General features: G+C 33.9%; 7 protein-coding genes and 2 long non-coding RNA genes across 9 annotated transcripts; 1 reads left to right on the plus strand and 8 right to left on the minus strand.

Moving 5' to 3' along the window:
- Positions 1-1027: 1027 nt before the first annotated feature.
- Positions 1028-1409, minus strand: LOC135794545 (cuticle protein 70, isoforms A and B-like). The gene is made up of 2 exons (XM_065305855.1): positions 1398-1409; positions 1028-1330 (listed from the first exon to the last, which is right to left on the minus strand). Exons 1-2 carry the CDS (start codon positions 1407-1409, stop codon positions 1028-1030), a joined length of 315 nt encoding a protein of 104 aa, XP_065161927.1.
- A 2716-nt stretch (positions 1410-4125) lies between these two features.
- LOC135794560 (nematocyst expressed protein 3-like) lies at positions 4126-4841 on the minus strand. Its single transcript, XM_065305873.1, has 2 exons — positions 4830-4841; positions 4126-4776 (listed from the first exon to the last, which is right to left on the minus strand). Exons 1-2 carry the CDS (start codon positions 4839-4841, stop codon positions 4126-4128), a joined length of 663 nt encoding a protein of 220 aa, XP_065161945.1.
- A 2145-nt stretch (positions 4842-6986) lies between these two features.
- LOC135794562 (uncharacterized) lies at positions 6987-12276 on the minus strand. The gene is made up of 6 exons (XM_065305875.1): positions 12146-12276; positions 11848-12075; positions 11486-11764; positions 8352-8551; positions 7349-7484; positions 6987-7286 (listed from the first exon to the last, which is right to left on the minus strand). Exons 2-6 carry the CDS (start codon positions 11857-11859, stop codon positions 6987-6989), a joined length of 927 nt encoding a protein of 308 aa, XP_065161947.1. The 5' UTR covers positions 11860-12075; positions 12146-12276.
- Positions 12277-12358: 82 nt separating this feature from the next.
- On the plus strand, positions 12359-13425 carry LOC135793925 (uncharacterized). The gene is made up of 3 exons (XR_010548746.1): positions 12359-12373; positions 12775-13057; positions 13125-13425. It is a non-coding gene; the product is annotated as an uncharacterized lncRNA (long non-coding RNA).
- A 566-nt stretch (positions 13426-13991) lies between these two features.
- LOC135793924 (cuticle protein 18.6-like) lies at positions 13992-14573 on the minus strand. The gene is made up of 2 exons (XM_065305051.1): positions 14449-14573; positions 13992-14360 (listed from the first exon to the last, which is right to left on the minus strand). Exons 1-2 carry the CDS (start codon positions 14458-14460, stop codon positions 14133-14135), a joined length of 240 nt encoding a protein of 79 aa, XP_065161123.1. The 5' UTR covers positions 14461-14573; the 3' UTR covers positions 13992-14132.
- A 1039-nt stretch (positions 14574-15612) lies between these two features.
- Positions 15613-16116, minus strand: LOC135793923 (pupal cuticle protein C1B-like). Its single transcript, XM_065305050.1, has 2 exons — positions 16067-16116; positions 15613-16006 (listed from the first exon to the last, which is right to left on the minus strand). The coding sequence occupies exons 1-2, from the start codon at positions 16076-16078 to the stop codon at positions 15764-15766; spliced, it is 255 nt and encodes an 84-aa protein (XP_065161122.1). The 5' UTR covers positions 16079-16116; the 3' UTR covers positions 15613-15763.
- A 1015-nt stretch (positions 16117-17131) lies between these two features.
- Positions 17132-17690, minus strand: LOC135793854 (pupal cuticle protein C1B-like). Its single transcript, XM_065304966.1, has 2 exons — positions 17587-17690; positions 17132-17511 (listed from the first exon to the last, which is right to left on the minus strand). The coding sequence occupies exons 1-2, from the start codon at positions 17596-17598 to the stop codon at positions 17266-17268; spliced, it is 258 nt and encodes an 85-aa protein (XP_065161038.1). The 5' UTR covers positions 17599-17690; the 3' UTR covers positions 17132-17265.
- Positions 17691-18854: 1164 nt separating this feature from the next.
- LOC135794563 (pupal cuticle protein C1B-like) lies at positions 18855-19146 on the minus strand. The gene is made up of 2 exons (XM_065305876.1): positions 19135-19146; positions 18855-19070 (listed from the first exon to the last, which is right to left on the minus strand). The coding sequence occupies exons 1-2, from the start codon at positions 19144-19146 to the stop codon at positions 18855-18857; spliced, it is 228 nt and encodes a 75-aa protein (XP_065161948.1).
- Positions 19147-20999: 1853 nt separating this feature from the next.
- LOC135794089 (uncharacterized) lies at positions 21000-21725 on the minus strand. Its single transcript, XR_010548796.1, has 2 exons — positions 21373-21725; positions 21000-21296 (listed from the first exon to the last, which is right to left on the minus strand). It is a non-coding gene; the product is annotated as an uncharacterized lncRNA (long non-coding RNA).
- Positions 21726-22038: the final 313 nt, after the last annotated feature.

Raw genomic sequence — 22038 nt, forward strand, 5'->3', positions numbered from 1 at the left:
ATCATGTGACTCCTTTTTATCAATTGGTTTTGGAAGTGGCAGTGGTTCACTAGGAACTTTAACAACTGGTTCTTCATAGTCACCACCATAGTATTCTTCGATGGTATAATAGTAGTCATGTGCATCTTCTTGATCTTGTTTTTTGTGGTCAACTTTTTCTCGGCCATGCTGTTCTTGGTGATCAGTCTGATCGTGATTATGGTAATACCGACGGTGACCATTGCAAACCACTGATAGGCATAGTAAAATTGCAACCTAAAAACAAGGTATATATTTTTAGGTAATAATAAACCGATAAATATTTTCAATTTACTATTTTAAACATGACGATAACGGTTCTGATGCACACCTGTTAGTATTACACTTGATATAAAATAACTAATTTATTATGGAACAAAATGCACTTATATACACATCTTTAAAATATTAAAATATGTGCATAGCTTTGTTTTGCATTTTTTCAGGGCTACGATGGGCAATTAAATGATAAATAATCAATTTATGCCAATAATTTTCATATAATTAATTTAATAACACTTCTAAAGAAAAACAAAGAATTAATTAGGTTTTCTGCTCCTATTAATCATGTATTCAAATAATTTCTCTAATTGTGCACATATCTTTAATATTTTATTATCCTATTCATCTTCGAAAACACAATAATAGTAGAATATTAATTCGTACTTTTTCCAAACAAGACGTGGTAATAAATTATTGCTTAATTATTCAAAACGCCTGAATAAGCTTGCTTGAAGTAATTTTGTGGGAGAGCAACGAAAATAGATGAATTTTTAGCAATTGCTAAAAAATTGCAAAATTGCAAAATTGCAAAGTTTAAAAATAATATTCAGTATATTGTGTAACTCTGATTACAAATACATAAAAATAAGAAATAATTATATCTTAAAGATTCAAGGTGTACATAAAATATTTAAATAATAATCCTGGTTCGGTTGATGCAGTGTTTCTTGGGAGCGTTCCAAAAATTGTCGTTCTTCTTATAATCATGTCCGTTTTGATGCGTCATTTAAGGATGTCCGTAAAATCCATGAGGGCCAAAACCGTGACCTAATACTAATGGTGCAACAGGGGCGGCATGTACGATAGGGTGCGCTGGAGCCACAGCGACAGGATGCGGATGCAAAGCAACAAGATTGGAATTAGCGTACGAGGTGGCAACATGAGCTTTCACCGCAACGGGAGCGGCATGAACGACTGGAGCGGCGTGTACCACAGGTGCAGCTGGCACCGGACCTAATACTAAACCAGCTGGGCCATAGTGGTCGTGTATTACTCCAGCACTTGCCGCAGAAAACAAAGCAACAAATATCTAAATAGAGAAATTCAATTTAAAATTTTAACACATTTTATATTTATTCCTTTATTTGCATACTCACAATTTTAAACATTTTGTGCTGTATATAGCCTTTATTAAAGCTTCTATTTACACTTATATAAAACACTTATGCACTTGCTAAATGCGTCTTGCTAAAGACAGTTTGGGTGACTTTAAGAAAATCAAATGAATCGATTGCATGCAAGCTGTACCGGTATATATAGGCAATGCTAAAGTCGTGCCTTGCTAGGTGCAGTCCCAAGACCTAGTTCATGTGTTCGCAGGTAGTTAGCAAAGGTTTCCATTCTCATGACTTTTTCACGTTTTTTGTTTGGCTGCATTTAGCAGAGTTTGCCGCATTGGCTGCTGCGAATGAAAGATATATGAAAATGGAATATACGACGATAAATCGCTATATACAAAGTGTGGTGCGATCATAAATGATTGCACGTCATTCAGTGCCGTCTTAATACACAATAAAAATAAAATTTTAATAAGGAGTCATTTGATATAATTTGTATTTCAGTGAATAAATGCAATGATTCTGTTATTCTGTTTCAATATTCTAACCATAGTACCTTTTTCATTATAAATGTGTTCTTTGAAAAATACAATTAACTAGTAACTCGCTTTGAAGTGTATATTCTGAAAAAAAACCTTTGCCTTATTTTACTGCAAAGTACTTTATTAAAGTTTGCGTACAACGCTTGTGTAATGTGACTTTTGACTATTGGAAACTTTCACCAGTGTTCAACTAAATTGCACTTCGAAAGCATTAGATAACCCACCATGTAAAGAATAAGACCTAAGCAATATTTGTTTATTGTCACTGTCTTTAAACACTTTGTAACTCTTTAAAATGTATTCTTTTAATGACTATCGGAATATCTGGGGCACATTAAGAAAAGTCATTTGACAGGTGAAAAAATTGAATCAAGGTGACATGCATGCGGTAGGTCTTGCATTCGCACTTGATTTAGATCAATACAGCAGCAAATACTATAACCTGTGATTGATGTGCACTGCGAAGATAAGTTTCAAATCAATAATATCAATATAAACAAAATCATTTTAATTTTTTTAGAATGCATGATTTATTACTACTTTTGTTTTAATTACAAATCAAATGTACACCAGGTGTTCTTATTTGGCAACTACCAAAGGTTCTGAGTAGGCAAACGGAGCGGCGTGAGCATGGGCATAAGCATGAGGCAGAGAGTAGTGAACTGGTGCAGGTGCGGCAACGTATGGGGCGGCAGCTACATGGCCCACCGCAACTGGGGCGGCCACCGCGTGATTTACAACGTGTGCATTGTAGCTGCTTGCGTATGGTGCCACGTATGCTGCTGCCGCCACCGGCACAGCAGGAACAATACCTGCTGACGCGGAAGCAAGAGCTCCAATCAGTGCTACGACAAAGAACTGAAACCAAACAAATTATGTATATAATTGATTTTAAATTTAATATTAAGCAATTAATTAAGATGTGATATTGATGTAGAGTAATCATTTAAACATATGAACATACCATTAGCTTAGCTGCCATTTTGATTTGGTGTACAAGTTTTGGTTGATTGTTGTTCGAAGGATTGAATTCGACAATGTTAATTGTGATGGCCTGCTGACATTTATACCAAAACAATTTCTACCACCGTGCAACTTGGTCCCGTGTGTAAATAAAATTAGCATATACCTTGTATAAACGGGAGTAATTGGTTATTCCGAATGCATTTCTCCAACAAGCATTTCTTCACTTCTGATATACGTGACTGTCAAACAATAATTTCACATTTGAACACTTTTTTATACCTAACTGTCACAGCTGTAGTTTAAGTCTGTGGAAATCATCAAATTTTTACATAATTATGAAACAGATCTATTGTGTACTGTTAGTAGATTATTTTGTAGGCATGTCTCGTGTAAGTCACATTATCAGGTGAACGAAAATATAATATTTTAATTAAATGGTATGTTTACACTGTAGTATTATACTTGGTTTTATTTTTCTTAAACGCTGCCCTAATGCTTTTAGCTTATATTATAGTGATATTCTGCTGTGACTTAATAGCAATATTTGATTGAATTCAAACATTTACCCTTCAATTATAGCAGTTTCTTCTTTCAGTCAATGATCATGTGACAAATTACTACACGTAACATCATACACAGCCTGAATTATGCAGGGTGCAATGTTTAAGTGCGATTTTTTAAAAGAAAATTAGAAAATTAGAATTTCTTAATTCATTACAATTAATTACAATTAATAATTAATTTAAAACATGCCATTTTCGGTCAAGTTAGTAGAAAAGAAATTTTCGTTGGGCAAATTTTGACTAATATACTTAGGTAGTATAAATATCCCCGTATTTTTTTTAAAGTTTAGAAAAATAATTGAATTTTTCATTGAACTCGCAAATATAGATTTTAGATGTTTATATTTACTCCCAATAGTTGTAATTTTATTGCACTAAGCGATAATGGTAATATACGGCAAACTTGCAATAATAGCACAAGACAACTTAGAAAATGTGTACTTATAGAATAGAAATCATTCATTTTTGTTCAAATTTAATATTACACTTTAAAATAACTAGGAATATTACATATATAAAAGTATATCCTATATATTAGAATAGAATATAAATATAATTGTAACAAAAAATATATTTCAACAAATAACATTTTATTTTTCCAAAGAACCGTAATATAAAAGTACAATTATAAAAGAAATAACATATACATCACTCTTTATGTTGACTGGGTTATATATACAACAATTTCTAAATAAATCATCGTCGATGATGATGTAAAGAATCATGATGATGCAAATGACCGCGCGCTACCAAGGGCGCGAACGCAGCTGGTCCATGAACATGCGGAAGCGCTTGCACATGAGGAGCTGGCTGTACCGCAGGCGCTGCATAAGCATGCACATGATGAGGAGCTGGTACAAACGCATGAGCTGGATGAGCTACATACGGATAAACATGCGGAGCAGGTACTGGAGCTGGTAGAGCAGGTGCCACATGTGCATGTGGCAGAATATGAGCATGTGGTGCTGGTAGCACACCTACATGTGGCACTGGAGAAGCAGCATGCGGTAGAATCGCAGGCACACCACCAAATGCAACTGGAGCTATGTGGGGAGCCACTGCAAGAGGTGGTGATACAGCTGGATAGAACGGCGCTGGAGCGGCATGGACGTGCGGTGCAATCACAGGCCCATGACGTGCGTGTAGATGAGGAGGCAGAAGGGCAGCAGCCGGTGCTATCACTGCTTTGGGTCCAGTGCGCAGGAAACTCACGGCTGCTGCAAACGGTGGTACGTTGTAAGGTATGGCTCTAGTGTAAGCAATTCCTCCTGGAAGTGCAGGTAAAACACCGCTACCCTGCACATGCACTAGAAGACTTCCAAGCATAAAACTGAAAACTATCTGAAACTGTAAAATTTATTAGATTTAATTTATTAGTTACCAATAGAAGAGTTAATTACTTTATGTGCCATTGTTAAGTATATAACTTTGAACGATTATTGAATGATTACCACGAGGAAGGTGTCAGATATTTATAGAGAAATTGGAGGGTACTATCCCTTCCTAAAAGTTCTAAATTTGGAAGCGTTATGTAATTGGGCCAGACTGGACTACCAGAAAGAAAGAATGAAAGTGAGAAATTAAAATTACTTTTTAATACTAGATTTCTAATTACGATCACGTATTGATCGTGATGCATAATTTGTCATGTTTGTCATCGTCAATGTCTACATTGTAAAGCTACGCCGAAAATTTCACTATGGATAACATTTGTGGAGTTTCAAAATGTTGACGTCAGGTAGAGACCTACAAATTTTTGCAAAAACTTATTTATAAAATGCTAATATTGGAATTTATTTATTTCGTACGATGCTGTAACAATTTATTTAAATTTCAAAAAACCCTATTTTACTACTACAGTTACATGGTTCACCTAAAGGGCAAGATTTTCTTTCTTTTTTTATTTAATTAGCACTTTCTTTATTTAACATTGGTAACTTTAATTGTACCAGCACGATGACATAAGTCAAAGTTAGATTTGTTAAGGTAAAAAGCATCTTGTGATTGATTTCAAAGTAACCCCATGCGGTAAAACGAGGACAACGATGGCTCGCTTGCTGAGCTAAAATGGACAGCTTTTGTTTCAAGATGGTGTCGTTGTAATTATCATATCGTTGCAAGACATTGTAAGCTAAATTGACAGTACGCCTTCCATGGTTACTTATAAGCTCAAACAGATATGCTTGAAATGTTCCCAAAGCCTAAAAACCAAATGCTTTTAGAAACTATATTCGTTAACTTACTAACATTTACTTACACTTATATAAAAGACCCAAACAAACAACAAGACAGCCAAATCATCAGATGCATTCCTTTCAAGGAGGACATTTAATACCGCCAAAATATTAGTCATTTCATAAAATTTAATGATAAGACTTTCAAATCCAAACACATCGTTGAACAAATCTGCCAAGTTGTTCACCAAATTGTGTTCAGCAATAATTTGTGATACAAGCTGGGGGTGTACGGGCAATCCATCTAATAACCTTTCCAAATTTTGGTTCATTTTAGACCATCTACCGTACATCAATACAATAAATAATATTTTCGTGGAATACATAAAAGTAATGCATTGACTTGCGTAAACTTCGATTGCAAATGAAAATATTTGCCAATAATTCTCAACGATAGTAATAATTAAATGAACATTAATTGCAACTATTACCAGAAAGAAAACAATGTTATAAACCAATATTATAGTAACACACTTATTTAATGGTAGTTTTGTACCAATGAGAAGTCTAGTAATGCTTGTTAGCTTGTCGGCATTACGCGTATTATTGCATATCATCCAAGAAATGATCGCTAGAAACAACAACCAGTCACTAACGATTTTGAATTCGCTATTGAAGAATCCATTTCGCTTCTCTACAAAAATAACATTGACGCAAATCACTGCAGTATAGGTAACACTGGAAAAACATGCTTTTAATTTGCTAGGCGTAAAAGTATGACTTTTTTCGTTGTAATTTGGTAGTAAACCAAAGTAATGAAGACATTTTTTGAGAATAAATAAGCTATCAACCATTATATTTTTACAGTTTTTTTGACAAAAAACTTGAAGTTACAACCTTTTCAGAGACTGAATTTGACTAGATATGAAACTATTATAAACAATATAAATTCATTAGTAGATGTTGTTTATTTGGTAATATACATTTTCAATTAAAGAAAGTGAATAATTAGTGGATATGTGTTTATATTATTAGTACTCGTATACGAGTACAATTAGAGTATTATTATCTTCAAGTAAATATTTACTTTGCCTGCTACTAGTAATTGTGAATTAATTGACGCTGTAGAATAAAATCAATTAATTAACATGCCCTTCTGTTGTAGATGCACTTTTGTCAGGTACTAGGCAATAATTTAAAACAAAAAAAATATGAATCTTCGAATTTCTTAAATCAACTCTGCCAGTTGTCAATTTAATATAAATTTTTAGGATACGATTTAAAATTTGTAATAAAATTAGATAAAAAATAAGTAATAAATAAGACTAAATAGTGCTTTGTTATATTTTATTTATGATTTAAGTAATTTTACAATTGGCATGATCAAACAAACACTGGTGGAGCAACATATGGAGAATAATGATAGTGGGGAGCAGCGTAAGCAAGCGGCGCTGGGGCAGCAGCTACCAGTGGCGCAGATCTAACAATAGGTGCTGGGGCGGCAACTAATGGAGCAACTGGAGCTACCAAACCATTATAGTTGCGAGCAAAAACTTGAGAACTTTGAGCTGTCACTACAGCAGGAGCTACAACCGGCGCCGTGTATGCAGCGGCCAAAAGTCCTGGCTTTGGTCCTGGTGTGGCAGTGGCAATAGTGGCGCACATGGCGACAGCAAGGATGATCTATAAATACAAATAACATTAACAATTTATTGCTATATATTTAATAATTTTTTTAAATATACCTTGATCATGTTGGTAGTTGGTTTGTGGTTGTTGTTGCTCAAAGGAAACAATGTGATTGTTTGATAATAATTTGATTTTTTGTCCGGTTTATATATGCGTGCAAAAGGTGCAATGTCGAAGAGGGGATGGTTTAAACTTTAAAGAAACTGATGTATGAATACAAATACGAAAATGTTATGCAAACAATTTCATTGGTTTTCGACGACGATCCACATATAACATGGCGGATTATTTTATGCACGTTTGACATTCATGTTGTAACACTAATCGACGCGATGATTTCTGCATTTTAATTCAATTGCCAATTACTTGTATTCGGTGAAAAATTTATAGCAAACTTTCATTATACTATCTTTAGACTTCGTCAAATAAATGAAATATTTATAGAAAATATTATTTTATTTGCAGATATCATCTGGGCAATGATCTCAACAAATAAAACACTAACAGAAACATGTGTTAACCCTTTGATCTATCTCCGCAAACCTTCCTGTTCCTTGCTTTGGTATTCGTTTCCTCTTGAGATTTCCACATAGGTAAACGCGTTCATTCAATTGTGCAATTCAACAAATTTAAGTTTGCAAACTCAGTTCCTAGATGGAAAGATAAATGAACTTGACTTTGGCATTTGACGCATTTCTTTGAAGATGTGTCTCTTAAACAAGACACAAAGTTTTAATTGCCAAAGCTAAGCGGTGTAGCTTCACTATTAAAGGGAATTGGATAAAGTTTAATTGAGAGTCAAAATATTAATTCATTAATTTGGTTGAAGGCACAACAGTAAGAAAATGAAGTATTTGCATGTATTCATTTTATTTTTGTTTGATTATTTTCAACATTTTATTTTTATGATTTATTGAGATGATGATGAGTGTTTATGATGACGATGGTTGAGCGAGAATTTTCAGTCGAATGTAAGGGGCCAGTGGGTCGTATGTCGGGTCGCTGGCTCGATTCTCCACGTCGTCCGAAACCGATCATAGAAGATACTGATATTGGTACTGCAGTGGTTGCTGGTACGCAATTGGTTGGTAGTAGTTCTTGTATAAGTATGACGGGGCATACTGATTCTGATATTGATAGGCGTAGGCAGATGGGTATTGGTATTGATAAGCCAGAGGAACAATTGGTGCAATTAAGCCTGGTTTCGGAGTCGGAGCTGGAGCCGAAGCGGCAAAAGCCAAGATGGTGGCGAACAAAAACTGAAAAATTAAATTCGAATTTTAAGTTTATTTATATTTAAAGTAATCAAGAAAGTAACTTACCAACTTAAACATTCTGTCGTTTGTGAGGATCGTTGATCTGCGGTAGAGATGAACTGCTTATCGAACTTGTCTTCTCGCTATTTATAATAGAAGTGCATTCCACCACTCCGGGGTTGTTATTTTGCTCATTTTGTGATAATGTAGCACTGTGGTCCCGCAAGTGCACCACTGCATGCCGTCAAGGTTGTCCGTGCAAGATCATTATCCTGAGACAAAGAAGTACTTTTTCTTCAGGCGGACGTGCATGATAGCTGCAGTATGCCGACAATGGGCATGATCTGCTTGAGGCACTTACTTACGCACGACAAGATGCGTACCAGTCTTCGTATCGGTGGATTTGACGCAAAAGCGAAGAACCTGCATGAGCGAACATCCTGGTTTCATTGCCAACTAGCTACGATTTTTTAACTTTATTTCTTGAAGCTTCGCCAATATTTTTCTTACAACAAGTATTCTTAACTGTAGCATACTTAGTTGAGTATAGATTTGGACTATAAAATAGTGAAATGGCAAAAGATATGATTTTTTTCTTCAAACAGGATTCTTTAGATTCTTTTAAATCTAATATAAAAATGTTATAATTTTTAAAGCTTTCAGTATATTTGTGATCATCAAAGATTTGTTAAATTTTTAACTGTTTTAAACGTGTAGTAATATATTTCTTATAACGTACAGTTTTTGAATGCACGAATGGGATATCAAATAACAACCGAATTCACCTACATCTATTAAACATATAAAATTTATTTTTAATTTTTTTGATGTGTTTACAATTCAAAGTATTGTAAACGTTTCGTATTTGGTGTTTTAACACGTTAAGGACGGCGTGTACCACCGGTGGTACACACGCGTCTGGTCTGTGGGACGGCGTGTACCACCGGTGGTACACGGCTCATTTGAAACGATACTTATTCATTTTGACTACACCACTGGTTAGGTTATATCTTCTCCTCGTTTCACCTATACAATCAGGGCCTTGCATCTTTGTCATCAAATGTGTCACTCAGATTACATATTATAATAAATAGTGACCGACAAAAGTTTCAGTTTTGGCTTCAAATTTGGTTTCGGCCAAAATTGGCTGAAACTTTTGGCAGAACCGAAACTCAGTGTTCGTGAATTATCGTGCGTCGTTCGGCTAACTCGCGGCTAAGTCGTGGTCGTCACTTGCCATCTCAGTTCGCACATAGTTTCGGTCGGACTCTAAAGATAAAGGCATTCATTACTAAGAAAATAAATAAATGGCGACGCAACTGCAAAACAATCGCTTTTGATACAGCAATGCATAACCACCAGTGGCGCACAGCTGAATTAATTAGACGGAGTTGAAAATGCTCAAACGCCGCCCGATGCGACAGACACCGAAAACCGCGCCGTCCTCAACGTGTTAAAAGTGATCATAATTCGAACTAATTTTATTATTACAATTAACCTGAAATTTATAACCCACAATTTTGTAATTAAAACCTTCAGACATCCATATCTTGTAAACATTTTTATTACAACCAGCGTACGTGTCAGCTGACTATTGGCCATCAAGCGTACGCACGTTGACACGACTGTGACCCATGTAATATTTTTCATACAACAGACTCCAAAACGCAGCAAGTTATTGCATTGCAATCAAACCCCGCACCGGTTGTACGCACTCTTTGTTTTAAAATCGTATATAAGCGGTGCGCTCAGCATTTCGAGTTATCAGTTTGCCTTTGCAATCAACTTGAGTTGACTCAGCAACCAAACCCTCTCAATCACATTTCAAAATGTTCAAATACGTAAGTAAATCAGATAATTTTAATCAAATACTAATTTAGTTAGTTATTTCTAAAAATATAAATCTAATTATCATGTGTGTTTTAAATTTTTAGATTGTCTTTGCTGTTCTTTTGGCTTTCGCCGCTGCCGAACCAAAACCTGCTCCAAAACCTGGCTTCCTGGGTGCTCCATTGGCGTATACCTCAGGTGCCTACCTCAGTCCCTACAGCGCTTCTTACATCAACCCTTACAGCGCATATACCGCCCCGTTGGCCTACAGTGACAGTTACCGATACAACTATGCCTACCCATATGGCTACAATTACTACTACTAATTGTATTTACTTGAAAATTGGACTATGAAGTATGCTCTGTTAAAGGAATATGAATAAACTACTGAATACCTGAAATTATTGACAATTTTTTGTTTCTTCATTGTTTTAAGAATGTTAATAACAACCTTTAAAATAAACTAACTAAATTGGACAAAAATATCTGCCTGTTTAAATTAACGCCAATCTGTTTAATATAAAAATTAATCATTATGTATGAAAGACGTGATGTGTTTTAGTGTTGATTTGGATCATTCTAAGAATTTGGTATTTTATTTTCAGAATTCTTATGTATAATGTTCTGATCTTTGAGTGTTTAACAGATTTGTTCTACTTCCACCTATGAAGTGCCATTTTCCACGGTTTTTAGACACAAAAAGTAGTACTTTATATACGAACATCTAAACCGTGAGCAAAGTACTTTATCTGCGGACATTATCGACGGGGCGGAGCTTGCACCTGCGCATTTGCCTACGGTGTGGCACCAGACCATATGAAATGCTATTTCCAGTCAAACAAGTCAAAGCAGGCGCTGCTGCTTTGTTAAAGTTGAGTAAAGCCCTCGTTTAGTTACTTGATACTTAATATACTGTTATCAAACCTTAAGACGAAATAATAAAATTCAGAATTGGCCAACATACACATAATAGTTAGTATAGACTTAATTAAATGGAAAATAAAATACACCAAATAAAATTAAACTATTTATTTTAATCAGGTGTCATTTATGATATGTGGCCAAAGCCGTAGGTCGTCGTCAGTCGTTTATCTAGTAGTGGTAAGCGTAGGGGGCGGCGTATGCAGAGTATCCATAGGGATGAGCATAGCTACCATAGGCACCAGCATAGGCACCAGAGTAAGCACCAGCACTGTAGGCATAGGGGTAGGCACTACCGTAGTAGCCGGTGTAGGCAGCGGGGGCGGCGTAGGCGGAGTAAGCGCTGTAGGCTGGGTAAGCGGCCTTAACAATTGGGGAGTAGGCGCTGTAGGCGGCAACGGCTGGGGCAACAAAGCCTGGTTTTGGGTCGGCAGCGGCGACAGCCAAAAGGGCGGCAAGAACAAACTGTAAAACAAATCAAGAATTAATTACAATCATTTTAAATCATATTACAAAGAAAAATCAACAGAAAATCTCACTCAACTTACCAGCTTGTACATTTTGGTGGTTTGATTTGGTTGCTTCAGCGTACTTTGGTGAACTGATGCCTAATCTCCCATCGTGGTTCCTATTTATACAAAATGATTGCCCAGAGTCTAATGCGATGCCGAAAATTGCGGTTTAGGCAATTTAGAATCGTATGGTTAAATTATTCTTCGACTTGTCGTTTCGCCCCGTTGAGTCCACTTTTTTTTACTCCATGGGTTGCCATAAAACTACAACAAAAAACAACTGCTCAATTTATGTACGGAATGGCGTTATCGGCTGGTTAATTAATATAAATACCTAATAATATGTAGATTGGAGTGCTGGAATTGGTAACGCAAAGTACCTGACTGGTTTCAAGGTTGTGCGAATTCTTTGACTTCTTCGCTTCTTTTTGCGAACTCGTCTACTCTGACGTATCAGCGGTGTCCATCTGCCCGGATTTTAATTTGAGCTGTCCGCTCTAACGTGACTTCAAGTCACGCCTGGATCATAAACAAAGAACTTGAAATTGCAAGTGTAACAAAAGTAAATAAAACAGTATTGCTCAACGAATTAAAAAATAATTAAGTGTAATTATTGACAAAAATATACAAACAACAAAAACTTGTAAAAAAAACTTTATAAAACGTAACCTTCTAATTGTTTACACGTATTTGTTCTTGAAGTAAATATAATTTTGTTTTTGTTTAAAGTATTATACTTAACGATTGAGCGCACTTTATAAGTCGTATAAAAATTTTAAAGTAATTAATTTTAAAATAAGTATATCAAGTATATAATTACGTTTTATACAATGTTTTATATAGATTTGCTACTTTGCATACTAATTATCCACGCTAAGAGTAATCACCCAACTTGAGATTAAAGTTTATGAGTTCTTTTTGAAATGAAACCAGTCCGCTTTCAATTTTGTTTGTTTTCTGCAGATTGCGGTGTGCGTACTTTGGTAATCGCTTAATACACTATTGCCAATGTCACGATATGCGTACGTGCCCGAGACGATGACCATTATGCATTAAGGCAACTCGTGTAATTCCAGTACAAGTACATGTCAGTAGACGGCTAACAAAAAAGAAGATCGTCATCGGGTACCGCTTCTTTGTTTTAAAATCGTATATAAGCGACGAGCGGTGTGCATCCAGTTATCAGTTTTCAACTGCAATCAGCTTGAGTCTACTCAACAACAAACAACCCAACATGTTCAAATACGTAAGTATAGTAATTGCATTTTATTTTATTGATTAAATTTTTAAACTCAAAAATATTAAATTTTTAGATTTTCTTTGCTGTTCTTTTGGCGTTTGCCGCCGCTGAGCCAAAACCAGAACCTAAGCCTGGTTACCTGGCCGCCCCATTGGCATACACTTCGGGGGCATACATCAACCCCTACTCAACTTACCCAACTTACTCTGCTTATAATGCCTATAGCGCTCCCTTGGCTTACAGCAACCTCCAGGCATACAACTATGGGTATCCATATGCTTACAACTACTACTATTAATTGATTGTAATAACGTGATAAGAATTGTGATCAATGATTTTGTCAATGCAAATGAATAAATGACTGAATTAATTAACTTGTCTATTTTGTATAATAATAGAATTGTTCTTGTTAGATATTTCTATTTTAATTCAGCAGTTGGAAATTACAACCTTGCACTTGATTTCTTGTGCTTCCTGATTGTGAGCTGATCTGAGCGTACGCAGTTGAACTTCTTGGAGTCGGCTTAAAACTGGTGTTACCGGCCTTGATGGCGATCAACCGCGCCCAATCTCAGTCCAATAACCGCAATATTAAATTCTACAATACGCATTCCCTACAAGAAAAACAATATGATTTAAACGATCAAGTTTAAACTATGACAAAATTTAAATCATTGTTATTCAGTGGCTACATAAATCAAATAATAAATCTAATTTACTAAACAAAACTCGTAAATGAAGAACTGTAGGAAATGATATTTTATTATCCCTATGCCACAAATTTATATTTTGAGCAAATCTAATATACTTGTAATATCACACTAAAGAATAGATCAATAAAAAAAATGATTGGAAGGTACATAATCGCGAACAAAAGAATATTTGCAAAAACATTAAAAAATTCTATCATTATAGGAAATATATTAGAAAAACAGTTAAATTTTTGTTTAAATTTTATTTATTGCATAAAACTTAGAACTTAGAATACATTATTAAGATGTTGTTAAATAATGTGCTAGCGTCAAGTCAAATAGCCCATCAGTTCTTCTCGTTTCCCATCTTGCTTTGAAACCGCAAAGATTTAATAAGCGTATCCGGAGTAAGCAACTGGGTTGTAAGCAGCATAACCAGAATAGCCAGCATAAGCTGGGGCGGCATAGGCAGCGGCGACTGGAGCAGTGTAGTGGGCGCTGTAGGCAGCAGGGGCAACATAGCCAGCAGAGTAGCCGGCGGTGTAAGCCAAAGGAGCAACGACGCCTGGTTGAGGGGCGGCGAAAGCAACAGCCAAGACGGCGAAGAAAGCAACGACCTATAAAATAATAATAATTATAGGAAAAAATATTACAATTATAATTAGATTACAAATTGAACGTTCAAATTTTGAGCATGTTACTTACGTATTTGAACATTTTGATTGAGGTTTGTTGGAGCTGTTTGTTAGATTCAAACTGATGCCTTTTGATGACTGCGCTAGGGTATTTATACTCAAATGTGTGGAACTCTGGAGCGGCAAAACTTGTGTACAAATACATATTGCACATTAAAAAAATGTAGAGTCAATGACACAATAATCTATAGCTACTTTCAATATCAATCAAAATTCTCAACTTTGTGTAATAAAAAAATATGAGAATGTTTTTTATTTACTTGTTTATAAACATTATTTAAATATTTGTTGTTTTTATAAAACAAATTTATTCACACTACAAATCGATATCAGTTTATTTATTGTTATAATATTATAATTTTTCGTGATAATAATTTTTACTTTTACAACATTTTTATTGATTGAGTCAAACGAACATTATTGATAGGTAATATATGATATATATTGATTTAATCAATCGAGTGTTTCACAACATTTAGTACGTTTAGCATGCTGCACTGTAGGCAAATGCGCAGGTGCAAGCTCCGCCCCGTAGATAATGCTCGTAAGTAAAGTACTTCACTCACGGCTTTGGCCGTTTGAATATAAAGTACCACTTTTTGTGTCTAAATACCATGGAAAACAGGCGCTTCATAGGTGGAAGTAGAAAAATATATTTGATCAGTAAGACGGTAGAAAAAGTAGTATCGCTGTAGTATCTTATATTGTACCATATATTCTCTATCATCTCCTAGTGTTGGTAGTATGGAGATAGGTAAACATCATATTTAAAGTATATACATTTTTCATATGAGTATAGTTTAAACATAAACTGCACAAAAGCTCCATATAAATGAAACTTTTGCCCACAGCATGAAGATATTTTCATTAGTATAATTTTATTATTTTCTAAGTTGAATTCGTAATCCATGGTTTATAAAATGTATTTATTAAAAAAATAATAATCAGTTTTCTGATGATGCCCACAGGGCGAAACATGTAAAACTCGCATACAAAATTGTAAAATCCAAGAAAATCACAAAATTATTTTAATAAATACATTTTATAGTATAATTTTAATATTATTTTCGTTTCTTAGTGTGTGAACGAACTACTATATAGGTATACAGTAGTAGTTTGATTAGTTTTGTCAAATTAAAATAATTTAGTTTGTCTATCACAAAAATAATCAATATTTTAGGAAAATCATATTTATTACAAATAAAAATTTTCAAACATTATTTGGATGTTCTTAAACAATGTGCTAGCGTCATAGTCTATTAGCCACAGTCATCGTAGATTTCAAACATTTAAAATAAATATCTAATTAAAATAAATCAAATAATTTAATAAACGTAGTTGGAGTAAGCGATTGGGGCAGCATAGGCAGCACCATGGTAAGCTGGGGCAGCATAACCAGCATAAGCTGGGGCGGCATAAGCGGCGGCGACTGGAGCAGTGTAGTGGGCGCTGTAGGCAGCTGGGGCAACATAACCAGCAGAGTAGCCGGCGGTGTAAGCCAGAGGAGCTACGACACCGGGTTTAGCGGCGGCAAAGGCAACAGCCAAGACGGCGAAGAAGGCAACAACCTATATAATATACACATAAGTTAATGCTAATTATCAAGTTATAACTGATAAAGAACTTACGTATTTGAACATTTTGATTGAGGTTTGTTGAAACTGCTTGATTGATTCAAACTGATGCTTTCCTGAGGATCTACACTAGTATTTATACTAAAACGTTTGGTGATTTATTCATGAGGTGGGTCGACCACGCTTTATTGTTTACACGCATTTTGGGCGGTAGGGGATTTGAATGACACAATATAAACATATCAGCCAATCAAAAGTGGGCTGTAACTCCTGGGCTAATAATGTAGAACAAATTTTGGTAAAGTATAATAAATTATGGAAATGATATGTTCTAACAATACAGGAACTGGATTCACTCTAATAGGATTTAAGTTTAAAAACATGTGGGGCTATCGGTAATAAAAAATATTTATTTTTGCACTACGTAAATTGTATTTAGCTAAATTCATTTTCTCACCAACAATTTCAAGATATTGATACTTTCAGGGTTTAAAATCCTCTGTATTACTTAAATATTAGATTATTAATTTTGTAAGAGTTCACTATTTCCACATATTTCAAAACTGTTTTTATTATTTATAAGATTAAAAAAAAATAAATATTTTTAATTTTTCAAGAATAAGATTTTTGCTGAGCTTGTGATATAATCCGCACCCGATGAGAGGTTAATCAATTTTTATTACAAATTATTATTGTAAATCTACTGAATAAATTGCTACTATTTTCATATAATTTGTGAGAGCGATGGCATAATTTTAGACACTTGTAAACAATAGAATTTTATTATTGTTTTAAATAATAACTCTTTCTGATATCTTTAGTTTCTTCGTTTTTGTTGTTTATTTATTACTTCTATCAAAGATATAGAGACAAGACAAATTTATTCTGAAATAAAGATAATGACTGCGCCAAAGTAATAAATGTATAATTTTGTTGATATTAATAAGTTTAATATAATTTGATAATACGAATCTTCTAAATTTATATTTTATGTATATGGGTATAACATTAAATTTTTATTTATACATGTATTGAATTATTGAGCAAAGAAGGAAACGAGAAGGCCAAAGAATGAAAATGTAAAATGAATATTTTGTAAAGTACGATTAAAGACAAATATTTCATACAATATTATATTTATTGTAATTAAATTCAATTAAACATTATTTGGATGGTATTAAATAATGTGCAAGCGTCTAAACACATAGCAACAGTAGTCATCAAAGCCATTTGATTATCAAATCTTTAACAATTTAATAGACGTAGTTGGAGTAGGCGACTGGAGCAGCGTAGCCGGAGTAAGCGACTGGGGCGGCATAAGCAGCGCCAGCATATGCTGGGGCAGCATAGGCGGCGGCGACTGGAGCAGTGTAGTGGGCGCTGTAGGCAGCTGGGGCAACATAACCAGCAGAGTAGCCGGCGGTGTAAGCCAGAGGAGCAACGACGCCTGGTTGAGGGGCGGCGAAAGCAACAGCCAAAACGGCGAAGAAGGCGAGAACCTAGCCGAGCAACAACAAAATTAACGTCAGAACAATACACGTTTTATTTGAACCACTAAGCGATCCAATACTTACGTATTTGAACATGTTGGTTTTGTTTGAGCTGTTTGATCGATACAAACTGATGTTTTGTGATCAATTTGCCCGAGTATTTATACTAAAAATGATTAAGGTGTCCACCACCCATATGCAAGTTCAGTATATAGAAAAAACACAGAATTAAGTATGGTGTGGGGAGTCAATGACATAACGTTTTGGACGTAGAGCCTTGTTGCGGATCAACCCAACTAGGTCTGTCGAATGTAGATTTCGGCGTGTCAACAAATGTATGCAAATTTTCATATTTACATTATACATAAAAACAGGATGACAATAAAAACAGCGTAAATCATCAGAAACAGAATTTACAAGAACTACTTAAAGGCAGTAAGTGTACTTGCAATCAAAATAATAAATGCCAAATATTTGCAAGTTCAAAGTTATCAAAATAAATAGATGATGATGCTTATTTGGGATACTTATAGAAAATGGTAATATCAAAATGGTTGCAAAGTTTCGTGGATTGAATATTGTTTTTTTTTAATTGCAACTGGGAAACTTTAAAAGACAAGATTTCAGCGTTACAGCGTTTTGTTATATATAACAACTCTATAACTCAATTTATAAATAATATACTGAACTTTCTAGTATTCTAGAATGCTTCTAGAATGCTGTCTCGCGAGCTTTGTACCTCTACAACAATAAATGCTACCTAAGCTTAAGTTATACTAGTAGATATTAATATTAGCTATCGCTATCGCTAATATTAATATGGTGCCCGTATGAAAATCAGAAAATAACAAATTTTAGTCTTATCAGTAATTAATGTATTAGCCGGGATATTAATGTTAATTGGTAATATAAAAAATCAATACATAGTTTTTAAAGCAAATAAATGACATCACAGGTAAACAAATACATATTATAGAGTAGAGGATCAAATTAAAACACAAACAAATTTTGCAGGGAAATCATAGACAATTAAAGTTATAAATACAAAGTGAATAATATTTGCAATAGATTTATCGACTGTTCGTATTATACGAATTATATAGAATATATTATTCAAATATGTTTATTATTAAAATTTAACTAATTTCTAAATATTTGGGTTTATTATGAAATAAAATGAGTAAATTTCTTTCTCAAATAATTTATCAAATTTATTTTTGTTTTTAAATATTTTCTTCCATTTACACATATGACATATTATAAAACAATTAAATGTTTCAACATAAATCAAAAATTAGCCATCCAGTCGACATTGCAGAATTTCAGAATCGTTCAAATCGTGTCCATAAAATTTAATAAGCGTAAGCGTATGGAGTGTAAGCACTGTAGGCACTATAGGCGTATGGGGAGGCATAGGCGGCAGCAACTGGGGCGGTGTAGTGGGCGCTGTAGGCTGGTGCAACATATCCTGCAGAATACGCAATTGGTGAGGCAGCGACGTATGGTGCAACAAAGCCTGGCTTAGGGGCGGCGAATGCAACGGCCAAAACGGCGAAGAAAAGAGCAATCTGAATAACACAAAACTTATAACTTATAAACTTTTACTTATTTGCGGAAATACGGTCTACTTACATATTTGAACATGTTGAATTTGATTTGATTACTGTTTGCTGACAAACTGATACCTGCTCGTACTCATCCCACCGTATTTATACTCAAATCCACACCGAATTCTTCTTTATTTCGGACTGATAGTAATTGATGGGAGGTATAGTAGAACCACATTACCTAGTAAGGTTTTGTTGGTATGTATGTATGTACTTACCATACATTGGTGTATTTGGTCAATGCCAGAAGCAGGCAATCTTAACAATAACAAAAAATTATGGCAACGCCCGTCACCTTGAACTGTGTTGCGTTGTTCTTAAATTGAAAATTTATGCTGATCACCAACTAATTGCGTAACCCGAGTCCCAAGAAAACTAATTTAGAAACAGATGCATACTAATAGCCACTGGAAGCGTGCTTATCAAGCATACCAATTAATCTGCACTGTGTGTACCTACTCATCAAGCGCGGTTTGATACAAACGTGACAGCATTGGTTGATTCGTATGCGATGGTATTATGCAATATTTTGGCACTGTGCGCTGGATTTTGACGCATATCGTATTTACATTCGGTTTAATAACGATGAATAACAATCGAGGTTGTCACACTATACTCATAGATATAATCAGAACAAAAACTGCATCAAGACCAACGGCGGATTTCGTATGTATATCATGCGCACAAACTTGATGTCCACATTTTATTGCATAATTAAATATCATTGCTACATTTTTTAACGTTGGTTGCTGTAGGCTAATACATATAATAATTGTTGAATATTTACTAGGTCTATTGTTTGTTTTTATAAAATTAACATTAAATGAGTATGCGAATAACATAACAACTGTTTTGATCTGGTATGATAAATACTTTTGGAAAAAATACTTTTTATGCAATATTTTAGTGGTCGTTACAATGTCAAAGTTTTATTATACTAAATTAAATTTGCTCGACCATAAAAGGTAACTTTATACACACTCAACAATACATTTATTTAAACAATTGCAATAAAGGTGCCTATTATATATCTTGTTTCTTTTTATTGTTGCGAATAAAGCAAAATATTATTAAATCGAGTGTATATTTGCCTAGTGTACCACTAAAGCACGTTGATCTATGAATTCAAAATTCAAAATATTAAAATAAAGCCTGGCATTTTTTTGCGCTTTAGAAATACTGGAAACCTATCTTCACCATAGGTGTAAATTGCCGTCACAAATTTAGTTGATCCGGTTTGCCGGATTATTATTCAAGTTCAATATTAAGGAGAGCACCGTCTGTCTTTATTCGAGTGTGCATGACATTGACTTCCAAAACATAAACTAGATGAACAAATCCGCCTGTTCTACTAATAATATGCATATACCATACAGTATATACAGTGGTATCCTCAAGCATGAATTAGTTTGTTTACAACTACCTACGGGCTAGTTATGCAAATATAAATCTATTTACATAAAATGATTATGTTGGCAAATTTTTGCAATTTTCAATATATAATATAGATTGAATTTAAAATTATTTGAAAACTGAATGTATGAATTGTAAAGTAAAAAAGTTTTTATGATATTGGCCATTAAAAATGAGGCAAGAAAATTAAAGAAAAAGTTTTGAAAACAAAAGTAAATTAACAATAACATAAGTTATCATAAGTTAAAAATATAAATAAATTTGAAAATTATTAATAACGCATTTCTTATATTTTCGGCATCATACGTTTTCTATATTTTGTTAATGATGACCTAGCTCAGTAAGCAATTTACAAAAAATAGTATATTAAGTATCAAGTGACTAAACAAAGGCTTTACTCATGAGATTATTTAACAATAATATATCTACTATATTATTGGTATATTTGTAAGTAGACTAGGCTTGATACTAAAACAATTTTAAGTATTTTGATACTTGCATATTTTATTTATTAATTAAGCATTACAAATCTGAGAAAAACAAGACTATTGAACAAAATTTAAAAATTTTAGACATAAAAATTTAACCAGTTGGTTGGTCTACAGCTGAGTCGACGGGAACAGTATCAACAACATCGTTTCCAAATTGGGCAACTTCAGGTTCAGATGGATAGTAATCATCCATGGGTGGCATCTCTCCAGGTGCATATTCATCATGGTAGAAGGTAGCAGACGCAAGTGATGCTACAGCAAATACTGCAAAAAGGGCAAGAATCTGTAACAAATTAGAAACCAGTAGAATATTTGCTCTAAACAATTTTAGATAATTTGAACATAATTGAAATACATACCAATTTAGCCATGTTGGTTTTTTTGTTGGTTGTTAGTTCAACTGATACTTGAAACAAAATTTTTGCCTGTATTTATATGTATTTCTAGTCCCTATTTTAACATGATTGTATGTATCTACATAATCTATTTTCATTTTGTTTCTATATAATGTAATATTTTAATTTGGTACAAAGACACTAATGTAAAATCACAGATAAGAAAAACCCGTTAAAGAACATGAAATGTAATATCGGAAATGTAACCTCGCACTACTTTAAACTAATTTTATTATAAGTTAAGTTAACACAAAGTGAGGAAAAGATATTGACAACATGAACAACAACATATTTTACATTAAAGCAGTGACGTCATGTAATTCTCACCTGTTTTACAGTTGTGATAATAATGGTAGTACTTTAGTTATTTTTAGCTAATATGTGATAAATAAATGTAATCTATTCAGATTTTTATAATAGTTATTGAAGTATGTTTTTCAAAATATTTATTTTTATACGCTTTATTTTTTTACGCTTTAGTAATTTCCCTCACAGAATCTTGGTCTTCTGCCTCAATAACCAGTTAAATATTATCATTATACTAAGAAGCAAATAAATATATAAATCTGAAAATGTCGGAGTAAAATGGTTGAAATTAATTCAAATTGACATTATATAATATTGAATAAA

Source organism: Atheta coriaria, unplaced genomic scaffold (assembly GCF_025399875.1).
Source record: "Atheta coriaria isolate IRGN ID8LTWV9N9 unplaced genomic scaffold, Caltech_Dcor_3.1 hic_scaffold_6_pilon, whole genome shotgun sequence".
Taxonomy (NCBI): Eukaryota; Metazoa; Arthropoda; class Insecta; order Coleoptera; family Staphylinidae; genus Dalotia; species Dalotia coriaria.